The sequence below is a fragment of the Oncorhynchus tshawytscha genome, linkage group LG23 (genome assembly GCF_018296145.1).
Source record: "Oncorhynchus tshawytscha isolate Ot180627B linkage group LG23, Otsh_v2.0, whole genome shotgun sequence".
In the NCBI taxonomy this organism is placed as follows: Eukaryota; Metazoa; Chordata; class Actinopteri; order Salmoniformes; family Salmonidae; genus Oncorhynchus; species Oncorhynchus tshawytscha.
This window is the reverse complement of record NC_056451.1, coordinates 27,176,854-27,189,931: the sequence shown is the minus strand read 5'-3', so window position 1 is coordinate 27,189,931 and position 13,078 is coordinate 27,176,854. Positions and strand designations below refer to the sequence as shown.

The 13,078-nt window shown below is 44.2% G+C and overlaps 1 protein-coding gene across 1 annotated transcript; it reads right to left on the bottom strand.

Annotated features, from left to right (window-relative positions):
• Nucleotides 1-115: 115 nt before the first annotated feature.
• Nucleotides 116-10,002, bottom strand: prpf3 (PRP3 pre-mRNA processing factor 3 homolog (yeast)). Its single transcript, XM_024385432.2, has 17 exons — nt 9,830-10,002; nt 9,294-9,441; nt 8,952-9,082; nt 8,366-8,533; nt 8,140-8,223; nt 7,710-7,993; nt 7,480-7,601; nt 7,076-7,263; nt 6,732-6,898; nt 6,491-6,573; nt 5,880-6,026; nt 5,632-5,731; nt 5,235-5,348; nt 4,957-5,075; nt 4,653-4,730; nt 1,337-1,392; nt 116-1,135 (listed from the first exon to the last, which is right to left on the bottom strand). The coding sequence occupies exons 2-17, from the start codon at nt 9,436-9,438 to the stop codon at nt 986-988; spliced, it is 2,136 nt and encodes a 711-aa protein (XP_024241200.2). The 5' UTR covers nt 9,439-9,441; nt 9,830-10,002; the 3' UTR covers nt 116-985.
• Between the last annotated feature and the right edge of the window lie 3,076 nt (nt 10,003-13,078).

Genomic DNA, 13,078 nt, shown 5'->3' with positions numbered 1-13,078 from the left:
ATCCAATAACAAGCATTATAAAATGTCACCTCTCACTGTGTTACAAATCCAATGCAGCAGCTGAAAATAATTTTAAATGTGCACAACGGTATTAAGCTTTCATTTTTCATTAAAGTGTATTGTATTGTCCTGCATGTGTTTATTGGCAACATATACAGGATCAAAACATAAGCGGAAGACATTTTATCCAAAACAAACATCTCTAAAGAAAACAATTTTGGGTCAGTCAATACTTGACTAAATGTGGTCATTCCACAAAAAACAATTGTCAATTTTCTTTAAAAATAAAAGGCCAAAAACATGACACAAAAACCGTAGTCTACGATCTCATTACGTTTCAAAGTCTTTAGTTACTTCTACGTTGATAGGTTGGTTTTTGTTTATTCGAAACAGGGCTTTTGCTTGGGAATAGTACATTGCGGCAATATTTCAGAACTGTATTTGGACCACAGCTGGGCTTACTCAGGAACTGTAGTCAGGTAGAGAAGCCAATAGCAAGCTATAGAACACTCACACAGTGGAGAGATGTCAGACATAGTTTTAAACACTGACACACAGCAACTGACAGCCTGAATGACACCCTAACTGCTAGTCTCACAGTTAAAAACTCATCCACAAAATGTGATTGCAGAACAGTGTACACCTCTCTCAATGATATCTATACACATCATATATCCCTCCTAATCTACGCCCTCAACCATTCTCCAACCAGCACTCCCAATCCGTCTCCCTCCGTCTTAAGTCAAGTCAACACACAATAACAGGCAGGCAGCCAGCCATACAAGGCTGGGTTGGGGTTGTGAATGTATCTGTAAGAGGGGTAGAATCACCCCTGACCTTTGCATGTCTCTGGTGCACAAGGTAACAATGCGCTTCACCACTGATCCAGGATCAGATAACTCCCAACCATTATGAGGATGAACAACTATCGGACCCTGGGTCAGTGGTAAGAGATCCTCCTCAGCTTTCTAGTGATGCTCTCCCTTCAGTCATCAGTGCTCTCCAGCACGCTCTGGCTCAGAGCCAGGTCCCAGTAGTGTTCTGTTCCGTGCTTCTTAAAGTGTTCTCTAGCCATGTTCTCTGTAGGACACTGCTTAAACTTCATCTCCCCGTAGTTACGCTCCTTAGCTGTGCCCTGGGAGGAGGAGAGGGGACAGATGGAGGCAAGAGAGAAAACAGCAGGGGAAGAAAGACAAGGTTAGATCAGTCTATACTGTGTTTACAATCAATCCATTTTAAAGAAGCCAGTTGTCCAAGATGAACATGATTATTATATGAAGCATGCATTACACTCCTGGAGCGTTAGTGAAATAAGATGTCATGGTTAACCACTCACCTCCCAGACCAGGCTGCATCTGTTGTTCTTCTTGGTCTCATCGTCTGCATCTGGATCTGACAGACAGAGGAGAAAGGAAAACAGATTCAGAACCACAACAAGTACAGTGAAGTATTATGTAATAAACAGTAAGACATACACCGTGGATCATCAACTAGATTCAGCTATGGGCCCATTTCTTCTTGAGCAGATGGTCAGAACATAATTACAAATCATTTGCAAATTGACCACAAGAAGCCCATACAGATATAACATTTGACTACAACATTTTCAAACCATGCTTACATTTGTATACGATCACATAGTGACAAGAAAAGGTTTGTGAACCCTTTGGAATTACCTGGATTTTTGCATAAATTGATCATCAAATTTGATCTGATCTTCATCTAAGTCACAACAATAGACAGTGTTCTTAAACTAATAACAAATTGTATTTTTCTTGTCTATATCGAATACCTAATTTAAACATTCACAGTGTAATGACTTCCCCAAAAGCTCATTGAGTCAGCGTAGCCTAGTGGGTAGAGCGTTGGGCTAGTAATCGAAAGGTTGCAAGGTCAAATCCCCGAGCGGACAAGGTACAAATCTGCCCCTGAACAAGGCAGTTGTTCCTAGGCTGTCATTGAAAATAAGAATTTGTTCTTAACTGACTTGACTAGTTAAATAAAAGGTAAAATAAAAAAACCTGGAGTCCAATCAATGAGATGAGAGATGTTGGTTAGAGCTGCCTTGCACTATAACAAAAAAAGAAAAACCTCACAAAATTTGAGTTTGGTATTCACAAAAAGCATTGTCTGATGTAAACCATGCCTCGAACAAAAGAGATCTGACTTGCACAAAGCTGGAAAGGATTACTCTCCCTAAGAGTAGCTGTCCTGCAAAGAGCACAGCGCAGAATGCTCAATGAGGCTCAGAAGAATCCTAGAGTCTCAGCTAAAGACTTACAGAAATCTCTGTTGACGATATGTAAAACACGAATGGTGTTCATGGGAGGACTGCTGTCCAAAAAACCCATTGCTGCACATCTGAAGTTTGCAAAAGTACTGTGGACAGATGAAACGACAGTTGATTTGTTTGGAAGGAACACAAAAGGCACAGTACACCAACATCAAAACCTCGTCTCAACTGTAAAGTATGGTGGAGCTGCTTTGCTGCTGGTGGGGCTGCGTTGCTGCTTCAGGGCCTGGACAGCTTGCTATTATCAACAGAAAAATGAATTCCCAAGTTTATCAAAACATTTTGCATGACAATGTTAGGCAATCTGTCTGCCAATTGAAGCGCACACGTTGGGTGATGCAACAGGACAATGACCCAAAACACAGAAGTAAATCAACAGAAGAAAATAGGCCTTCTGGAGTGGCCCAGTCCTGACCTCAACCCGATTGAGATGCTGTGGCATGACCTCAAGAGAGCATCCCAAGAATATTGCTGAACTGAAACAGTTTTGTAAAGAGGAATGGTTCAAAATTCCTCCTGACCGTTGTGCAGGTCTGATCCTCAACTACAGAAAACATGTGGTTGAGGTTATTGCTGCCAAGAGGGTCAACCAGTTTTTAAATCCGAGGATTCACATACTTCTTCCACCCTACACTGTGAATGTTTACATGGTGAGTTCAATAAAGACAAACACGTATAATTGTGTGTGTGTTATTTGTTTAAGCAGACTGCATTTGTCTATTGTTGTGACCAATTTATGCAGAAATCCAGGTATTTCCAAAGGGTTCAAATACTTTGCCACTGTAGACATCTCGTATGTTAGAAATACTTTGCCACTGTAGACATCTCGTATGTTAGAAATACTTTGCCACTGTATACATCTCGTATGTTAGAAATACTTTGCCACTGTAGACATCTCGTATGTTAGAAATACTTTGCCACTGTAGACATCTCGTATGTTAGAAATACTTTGCCACTGTAGACATCTCGTATGTTAGAAATACTTTGCCACTGTAGACATCTCGTATGTTAGAAATACTTTGCCACTGTAGACATCTCGTATGTTAGAAATACTTTGGAACAGATTTCCAAAAATTACAATCACTTGGCGTTGATTTGTTGCTGTTTTTAGTATTTTATGAGCCAATCAGTTGTGTTGTGACAGGGTTGATGGGGGTATACAGAAGATAGCCCCATTTGGTAAAAGACCAAGTCCATGTCATGACAAGAACAGCTCAAATAAGCAAGAGAAACGACAGTCCATCATTACTTGAGGACATGAAGGTCAGTCAATAGGGAAATTAAGAACTTCGAAAAAAAATTCAAGTGCAGTCGCAAAAACCATCAAGCTCTATGATGAAAATGGCTCTCATGAGGACCGCCACACGAAAGGAAGACCCAGAGTTACCTCTGCTGCAGAGGATGAGTTCATTAGAGTTACCAGCCTCAGAAACTGCAGGCTAAATAAATGCTTCAAAGAGTTCAAGTAACAGACACATCTCAACATCAACTGTTCAGAGGAGACTGCATGAATCAGGCCTTCATGGTCAAATTGCTGCAAAGAAACCACTACTAAAGGACACCTATAAGGAGACTTGCTTGGGTCGTAAAAGATGAGCAAAGGACATTAAACCATTATGTCCTTTGGTCTGGAGTCCAAATTTGAGTATTTTGGTTCCAACCGCTGTGTCTTTGAGACGCAGAGTAGGTGAACGGATGATCTCCGCATGAGTGGTTCCCACCTTGAAGCATGGCGATTGTGGTATGATGGTGCTTTGCTGGTGACACTGTCAGTGATTTATTTAGAATTCAAGGCACACACCAACATGGCTACCACCGCATTCTGCAGGCATACGTCATCCCATCTGGTTTGGGCTTAGTGGGACTATCATTTGTTTTTCAACAGGACAATGACCCAAAACACACCTCCAGGCTGTGTAAGGGCTACTTGACCAACGAGAGTGATGGAGTGCATCAAATGACCTGGCCTCCACAATCACCCGACCAACACAATTGAGATGGTTTGGGATGAGTTGGACAGCAGAGTGAAGGAAAAGCAGGCAACAAGTGCTCAGTGGAAACTCCTTCAAGACTGTTGGAAAAGCATAACTCATGAAGCTGGTTGAGATAATGCCAAGAGTGTGCAAAGCTGTCATCAAGGCAAAGGGTGGCTACTTTGAAGAATCTAAGACTTAAAATATATTTTGATTTGTTTAACACTTTTTTGGTGACTACATTATTCCATATGTGTTATTTCATAGTTGTGACGTCTTCACTATTATATTGCAATGTAGAAAATAATACAAAGAAAAGAAAAACCCTTGAATGAGGAGGTGCCCAACATTATGACTGGTACTGTATATATAAATTACATTCTCACCATCTCTCTTGGAGTTGTGTTCTTCCCATTTGATTCTGCTCAACATGAGCCTCTTGAACTTCTTCTGGGCTTTGGGACCTGAGAGAACAGTACATGCATGCTCAGTCATGTAGTTAACTCTGGGGTAAAGAAGAACCCATTTACAGCAACAAGTCATAAGAAATGTTATGAGATTATCATGAGTAATTCATGGTAATTAAAGGCAACTTGAATGGTTCAGACTCAGTAAAAGTAGACCCCATTTAAAGAGACTAATATGGTCCCTCTCCTCTCACCCCCTCCCCTCCAGCCACCCCTCTCTCACCTCCCTCCACCACCACCATGTTGACGTCTCGGTGTAGCACCACGGTGCCCGTCAGGTACAGCTGGTTGGCGTTAGCTTCTACCTTAAACTTCTTAGCTGGGTTGTGGAGGTTACGGATCCTGAGGGAAAGCGAGGGGGTGAGCGAGCAAGTATGAATGAGTAGGAAAGGCACACGGACACACTAAGCCGTAAATAGTTACCTGTGCACAGAGACTTACATAATCACTATAACATGCACACAAAACCTTACGCTATTCAGAGACAAACCCTAAACTCACCTATAGACTGAGATGTGAACTCCAAGACTCAGGTCCTCTTTCAGCTTCTTCACCTTCTTCTCTTTTCTCTGCTCGGTTGTGAGTTTCCGGGCTGCATTGGCCTCCTCATGGGCCCTGAGGACAAACACACAGACAGCTGGTTATGTAGTGAGAGATGTCATATGGAGGGAGAGGACAGAAATGGTGAGTCAGGAAGTGGGTGAAATAGGAGCAGTGATAGATGGGAGGCAGAAAAGAGGAGGAGAGAGAGAGCGAAGAGAAAAGGGTTAATCGATGGAGGGGTAAGAGAAAAGGGTTAATAGATGAGGGAGGGGTAAGAGAAAAGGGTTAATAGATGAGGGAGGGGTAAGAGAAAGAGGGGACAATACAGAGAGAAATGTGTTGTGGTTTGACTTACTTCTGTCTCTTGGCCATCTGTGCTCTGACGTGGGCCTCTACCTTAGTGGGATCCTGTACTGCCTCTGTACCCAGCACTCTCATCAGGTTAGAAATGCGCACTGACGAGACAAACACACTCAAAGTCAGAGATGCACTGAAACGGGGAGGAGAGGAACACAGGCCTCAAACAGGACTACCACTCAGTAAAACTTCAAATTGAAGAGAAAAAAAGCAACATTACTTCAACAGCCCTGGTCTCGATCCTACCTTTAGGTTCTGGGGGGGGCATGAGCCCCAGTCGGACCTTCTCCTGAAGCTCTTTCTGTCCCTCCCTACGAGTCTGTCTCCTCAGCTTCTTCTGTTCCTTCTTAGTCAGGTACACTCCCAGAGTCACTCCTGGCTTGTCTGTGTCCACTGGAGAGAGGAGACCAACACTTAGAGCTGCCTTCTCAAACCGAACAGTAATCTACGCCTCTCGGTCAGGTTGTCAACAAGGCGGCATGGCGCATCGTTCAGAAACATACATCTCTTTTCCATAAAATGTTTGAGTTTTCAAACTAGTTTTCACCTGGAAGCCAGATAAAGGGTTTCTATCAAAACCAATCCCATGTGAAAACAGAATCCTAGTCATTACTCCACACACTTAATTAGGTAACTTTTGTTTTGAGCCGACTTCGCCGTGGGCTTGAACAAGTCCCCTGGGTCACACCTGGGCGGTAACCCCGTTCCAGATAGAACACAGTCAACTTTCAGCCCATGCAAAACACGCCTACACAGGCAGCCGGGTGAGATGAATCTAACCCATTAACTAATATCCAGGAGCCCTTATTGGGAGCGTGACATAAAAGTAACATCAAAGAAGGGATGTGTGTGGTTACCTGGGGGGCTGATCTGAGCAGGGTGCTCCACCAGGTTTGTGACTCCAAACAACTCCATCGCCACAAAATTGGTCTCTGTGGATCTGAGAGAAAAGAGATGTGATCAGCACAACAAGAAGTCTGGAAAATGGTGGAGAGAGGACTTTCATGACAATTCTTCAAAAGGTATACAACTTGGATGTAGGTGTTAGGATGACTATATTGAGCTAGTTAAATGGGGATTAAATGTGTAAAGACTCACAGGTCAATGTTGGAGGGGAGGATGTACGAGTCCCACCACTCAATGATGGGCACTTGCCCGTCCCCCAGCATCTTCTTGGGGGCAAAGAGGGCCAGCTTGGTGGAGGCCTGGATCCCAGTCTTCTTGGCTGCCTGGGCGATCTCTGTCTGCAGCTTCTCCAACTGGGCCTGGACAGGAGACAGAGGTAGTTTTGGTTGTTTAATTTCCATTTTGCAGTTAATGTTATACTCTACAAATAGTTTTTTCCTCTCTGTGTATTGATCAATTGTTGTGAAACTCTTTCAAAATAATAAAAGGCTATGGTGAGAGGTGGAAGGTGACAGGTCAGGGGTCAGATTTGGTACCTTAGTTCTGATCCTCTGGGCGATCTTCTCAAAGCGTCCCTGCTCATGGAACTTGAAGCCCTTCTTGGCTCGCTGGGCGGGTGCTATGTTAACCCGCCCGTCAAAGTAGATAGTGGACTCCAGGTCCTCGCCAGGCTTCTCCTTCAACTGCTGACGGAACTGCTCCCTCTTCACAGCACGGATATTAGCTGTGGATGGAGAGGAGATGAATGAACAGTCAGATATTAGCTGTGGATGGAGAGGAGATGAATGAACAGTCAGATATTAGCTGTGGATGGAGAGGAGATGAATGAACAGTCAGATATTAGCTGTGGATGGAGAGGAGATGAATGAACAGTCAGACAGGTGACTGAAGATCGGGGAATAGAGCATGCTGATTGTGACAGTAGAGGAGAGTGTTGTACCTTTGAGGGTGGGCATGCGGTGTGTTAGCTCCACCTCGTTGCCGCTGGCATCCACGGTCCGACCCATATCATCCAGAATCAGAGGGGCCGGCTTGTTTGACTCACGGGCCTCCGCCACCTTCCTACACACACACAAAATCAGATGACATAGATGTGTTAAGCCTCCCTGTAGTATGACATGTATTTGTGGAAGTGTCTAAAGTTGGGTCTGTGGTGTATGCTATACTCACGGTGGTGCTATCCCCATGGCGTGTAGGTTGGCCAGCGCCACCAGGTTATGAGGTCCTCCAGTGTTCCCAATGGCTCCCAGTATACCAGGCTTCATGGCTAACTGCGACTGGATGCGGGCCTGCAGCTCTGCAGCCTTCCTAGCCTTCTCGATGGCATCGTTCATGAAAGTAGCTGCCTGGGAGGGAGCGATGGACTGGGCCGAGCCCGAGGAGGGGGCAGAGGGAGCGGGGAGAAGATGAGAGGCGAAGGGGGGGTCTGGCTGGGGAGTGGGCAGGGGCAGCCTCTGGAGGGGGACAGGAGATTGTGATGAGACAGTAACAACACAAGTCCACAATATCTGTCAGACATCTACACTTTTCATTTATAAAGGAGGAGAAAAGACAGCCAATCCTTCAAGAGAGGGAGAGAGTGGAGGAAGATTAGTCTCACCTGCTGGGAAGACACTGGGACGAAGCTCAGCTGTTTCTTCCTCTCCTCTATCTGTCTGGTGGCAGCTTCCATCATCTGTTTGATCTGAGGACAGAGAGAGAGGGAATGAACACCGATTCATTTCACAAGGATCATGACAGTATGTGAAGCAGGATCTTGGTACATGTGTGTTTCATATGGGAAACAGTGTGTATGTGAGTCTCTATGTGTGTGTGTGTCTGGCTACCTGTATCTTAGTGAGCATGCCAGGGCTCTCAGTAGGGGGTGCAGGTAGGACCTCTGGTTCCTCCACCTCCTCGAAGCGGGGGACACGTTTCCTCTTCACCGGCACACCATCTCCTGCCTCGGGGACGTCCCGCCTCGCACCCACCTCCACCTCATCACCAAACACATCCTGGGGGAACATCAGTAGGCGGCAATGGCCTGAGGCTTAGCCAAGCAATCTAACCAATGCAATGAGTAATTTAAACAACCTCCTGGGAATATCCACTCACTGTTTCCTGCTCCCAGGGGAGATATGTATGACACTAACATAATAAAGATCCAGCTTTGAGACAATGACTTTCTGTAGATAACCAAGTTACTGAGTTGAAATCTCGGATAATGGTAGAAACTCACCTAGCCTATCGTTTACACCCATTCAATGCCTTCTGATATCTGTGCCATCTCCATGGTCTAAACATGTAGGTAGCTACTGTTTACAGGCTACAGGTTAATGTGTTCCATCTCCATGGTCTAAACATGTAGGTAGCTACTGGTTACAGGCTACATGTTAACGTGGAACAACAGCAGCAGTGTGTGGTGAGGTCTACCTTCAGGTCTCTCTTGCGGTTCCTCTCCCCAGCACCCTTGTTCCCACGGGAATTACGGCTCTCCTCCAGGGCCTCAAATAGTCTCTCCACAAACCCACCGGCAGACTCATCCAGGAATGGACGCAGCTGGTCTGATGGGTCAAAGGTTAGGAGTGAAGGGTCAAATACAACATTTAAAGACTGCTGAACAGTTATCTATTTGAGCCAGACCCACAAAAAACAGACGTTCTGGAAAAATAGGCTAACAAAACAGATAAGACTGCGTACAACAAAGCTTTTCTGCCACAATTTCAGTGTAACATGTCACACACCAACTGCCCTCATAATCCCCCTCTCACACACCTGTGGTCTTCCTCTTGTCCAGGCCCTTGCCTACACAGTGCAGGGCTGCAGTAACGACAGTAGGCTCAGAGAACCCCAGCACCTTCTTCACGGTCCGTTCCACCCAGGGCCGTAGCTCCTCCACCTCGCGTTTAGGAAGAGACATCGTCTACAACACAACGGTAGTCGGTAAACAAACAAACTAACAGACAAACCTCTTAGCTAGCCAAGTAGCTAACGTTAACCTTAGTGGCATGGATAGGTGATCAGCAAAGTTGACAAACAGACCAGCGTCAAGTGTATCTGCCCAGCTAAGTTATCTACTAAAAGTTATGGTTAGTTTGCTTGCCAAGTTAACAAACACTTGCTGTTATTGTTTCCCTTGCCTGTTCACATTTCCCCTGTCAACACAGATTTTTGACAGTGTTGGCTAACTAGTTAGGGCTCAACTACTAGCTAACTTGCTAGCTGTCTCAACTATTAGCTAGCATTGAACTCTTGTAGCTAGCTAGCAAGCTACAACAGTCTGATTCCCCCGTGCGGTGAGATCAACTTACCAACCAGACGATTTCGTCCTTAACAGGTAAATATATCCTCTTATATCAGTTATATTCTAAAACATTAATATTAAAAGATAGAAATACATAATAAATCCAAGCCGTTGTGAACAAACTTTCAGTTAGCGCGGCGTTCACACGACGTTCTGAATTCAGAACCCGGAAGCGGAAACACGTAAGTTACCCTCTTTCTACTGTTAGTACTTGTTCGTTGTTTCCGCCTATCGTGAATCAATCATAAAATCAACACGTGAATAATAGTTTTTATTTATTTAACTAGGCAAGTCAGTTAAGAACACATTATAATTGACAATGACGGCCTACCAAAATGCCTTCTGCGGGGACGGGGCTGGGATTAAAAATGTACAATAAAATATATGACAAAACACATCACGACAAGAGAGACACCACAACACTAAACAAAGAGAGACATAAAACAACAATAACACAACAACATAGTATGGCAGCAACACATGAAAACACAACATGGTAGCAGCACAATACATGGTACAAACATTTTTGGGCACAGACAACAGCACAAAGGGCAAGAAGGTAGAGACAACAATACATCACGCGAAGCAGCCACAACTGTCAGTAAGCGTGTCTAAAATGTAGTCTTTGAATGAAGAGATATAACGGACCAGTTTCAGGGTTTTTGTGCAGCTTGTTCCAGTCGCTAGCTGCAGCGAACTGAAAAGAGGAGCGACCCAGGGATGTGTGTGCTTTGGGGACCTTTAACAGAATGTGACTGGCAGAACTGGTGTTGTACGTGAAGGATGAGGACTGCAATAGGTTTCTTTGCTAGGGGGTGAGGCCAAAGATAATAAAAAGAGCCTATGCTGCAGGCAGAGTACTTTCATCAAAATACAGATTTTCCAGAGGTAGTCTACAATTTTACCACTCACCGTGTATTTGACACAGATTATTGTCTTGTTGTAGCAGTTTGTCACTTGAATACAAGAGTGTGTTCAGTTCGATTGAACTTTTGCTACGTTTCGTATAGATTTGTACTGAACGGCACGTTCCCCCAAAAAGATCAAATGTGTCACATTCTTCGTAAACAACAGGTGTGGACTAACAGTGACATTCTTTCTTACGGGCCCTTCCCCTATATTAGTACCGAGTCGATATTCAGGGGTATATACGGTCATTGAGGTAGATATGTACATAATGTATAATGGGAATAAAGTGATAGATAGTAAACAGTAGCAGCAGCGTTGGCTATGTGATAAGTCAAAATAATACCCAGGGTCGTTACAATAAGTTCGTGCAAAAAGGGGCAATGCAGATAGTCTGGGTAGCTATTTGATTAACTATTTAGCAGTCTTTTGGTCTTTGGCCAACAGTAGCAGCAGCGTTGGCTATGTGATAAGTCAAAATAATACCCAGGGTCGTTACAATAAGTTCGTGCAAAAAGGGGCAATGCAGATAGTCTGGGTAGCTATTTGATTAACTATTTAGCAGTCTTTTGGTCTTTGGCCGTTTTATTGAACAGACTTTGAGGTACGTTTGCTCCGTTTTTGTGGGTTTGGCTTAAAGCAATGAGTGGCGTATTTAAAGAGAAGCCAAGCATTTTCATCCACAACCCCTCCCGTATTTTAATTGGTCGTTCAGTACCCCCGTTTCCGTTTAATTGAACGTTACTCTACTTTTTTTCGTACTGAACGCAGCCCAATAGTAGGCAACGCTACTTTATTGCAATTTGGATTGTCGGCCACCAGTCGGGAGTAGAGTGACGTTATAGACTACAGCCTAGGTCGGCCTTGTCAATTGAACTTCAATTTCGAATCAAATATATACACCCAGACATAGATACAACTGCATTAATGCGTTTTTTCAATCACTACGTGATGCGTAAACAAACTGACATGCATTCATAGAATTGGTTGAAAACACTGGCTAATGTTGAAGATGCCGCCTTGTTTATTTGGTTATTTCCTTTCCGTGCCCTCTTTTACTCTTTCTCTCCTTTTCCTCCTAGCGCGTGATGTAGGTCATCTGAGTCCAGTAGTAGTAGTTTGAGCACGAGAGCTGCAGTGTGAGCCGGGGGCTATCCCCGGTCTGCTGGATTACATGCAACGCTCTCCCGCCCCTCTCCACCCTCTAGTGTACTCCCTCCCTTCCCTCTCCACCTCTAGTACTACTCCCTAGTACTACTACTGCAGTAGTGTTTTAGAACCCTTGCACTGCTGTTCTATAATGATCTAGGCCTACTACTGTAACTGTACTGTGCTGTACAGCCAAATAGTACAAACACCACTCTTTTTCTTTGGAATTCTGTTTTTTATTATTTACTCTCTCTTTCTTTCATTCTCATTCCACCTCTTTTTATATCTCCATATTTCTCTCACTTTGACAAGGCTCTCTCACACACAAAGCATACACATCTTTCCAATTCATCCTCCTCACATGCAGTGACAGACTGACTGAATGCCCTGGCAAAAATTAGTTTGGTAAAAAATGACACCTTTTAAAAATAATTATTTAACCTTTATTTAACCAGTTAGGCTCCTTGTTCTCATTTACAACTGCGACCTGGCCAAGATTAAGCAAAGCAGTGTGACACAAACAACAACACAGAGTTACACATGGAATAAACAAACATACAGTCAATAATACAGTAGAGAAAAAAAAGTCTACATACAGTGTGTGCAAATGAGGTAAAATAAGGGAGGTAGCAATAAATAGGCCATAGTGACAAAATAATTACAATTTAGCAGTTAAACACTGGAGTGATAGATGTGCAGAAGATGAATGTGCAAGTAGAGATACTGGGGCGCAAAGGAGCAAAGAAATAAATAACAGTATGGGGATGAGGTAGTTGGATGGGCTATTTACAGGTGGGCTATGTACTGGTGCAGTGATCTGTGAGCTGCTCTGACAGCTAGTGCTTAAAATTAGTGAGGGAGATATGGGTCTCCAGCTTCAGTGATTTTTGCAATTCGTTCCAGTCATTGGCAGCAGAGAACTGGAAGGAAAGACGGCCAAAGGAGGGATTGGCTTTGGGGTGACCAGTGAAATATACCTGCTGGAGCGCGTGCTACGGGTGGGTGCTGCTATGGTGACCAGTGAGCTGAGATAAGGCAGGGCTTTACCAAGCAAAGACTTATAGATGACCTGGAGCCAATGGGTTTGGCAACGAATATGAAGCGAGGGCCAGCCAACGAGAGCATTCAGGTCGCAGTGGTGGGTAGTATATGGGCTTTGGTGACAAAACTGATGGCACTGTGATAGACTGCATCCAATTTT

Excerpts from the sequence above, each read along its gene's own strand:
- prpf3 (XM_024385432.2), bottom strand. The coding sequence starts at position 9,438 with ATGTCTCTTCCTAAACGCGAGGTGGAGGAGCTACGGCCCTGGGTGGAA. Across the intron at positions 8,534-8,951 it reads ACCGCAAGAGAGACCTGAAG|GATGTGTTTGGTGATGAGGT; the intron begins GTAGACCTCACC and ends ATGTTCCCCCAG. Across the intron at positions 4,731-4,956 it reads CATGGTGGTGGTGGAGGGAG|GTCCCAAAGCCCAGAAGAAG; the intron begins GTGAGAGAGGGG and ends CTGTTCTCTCAG.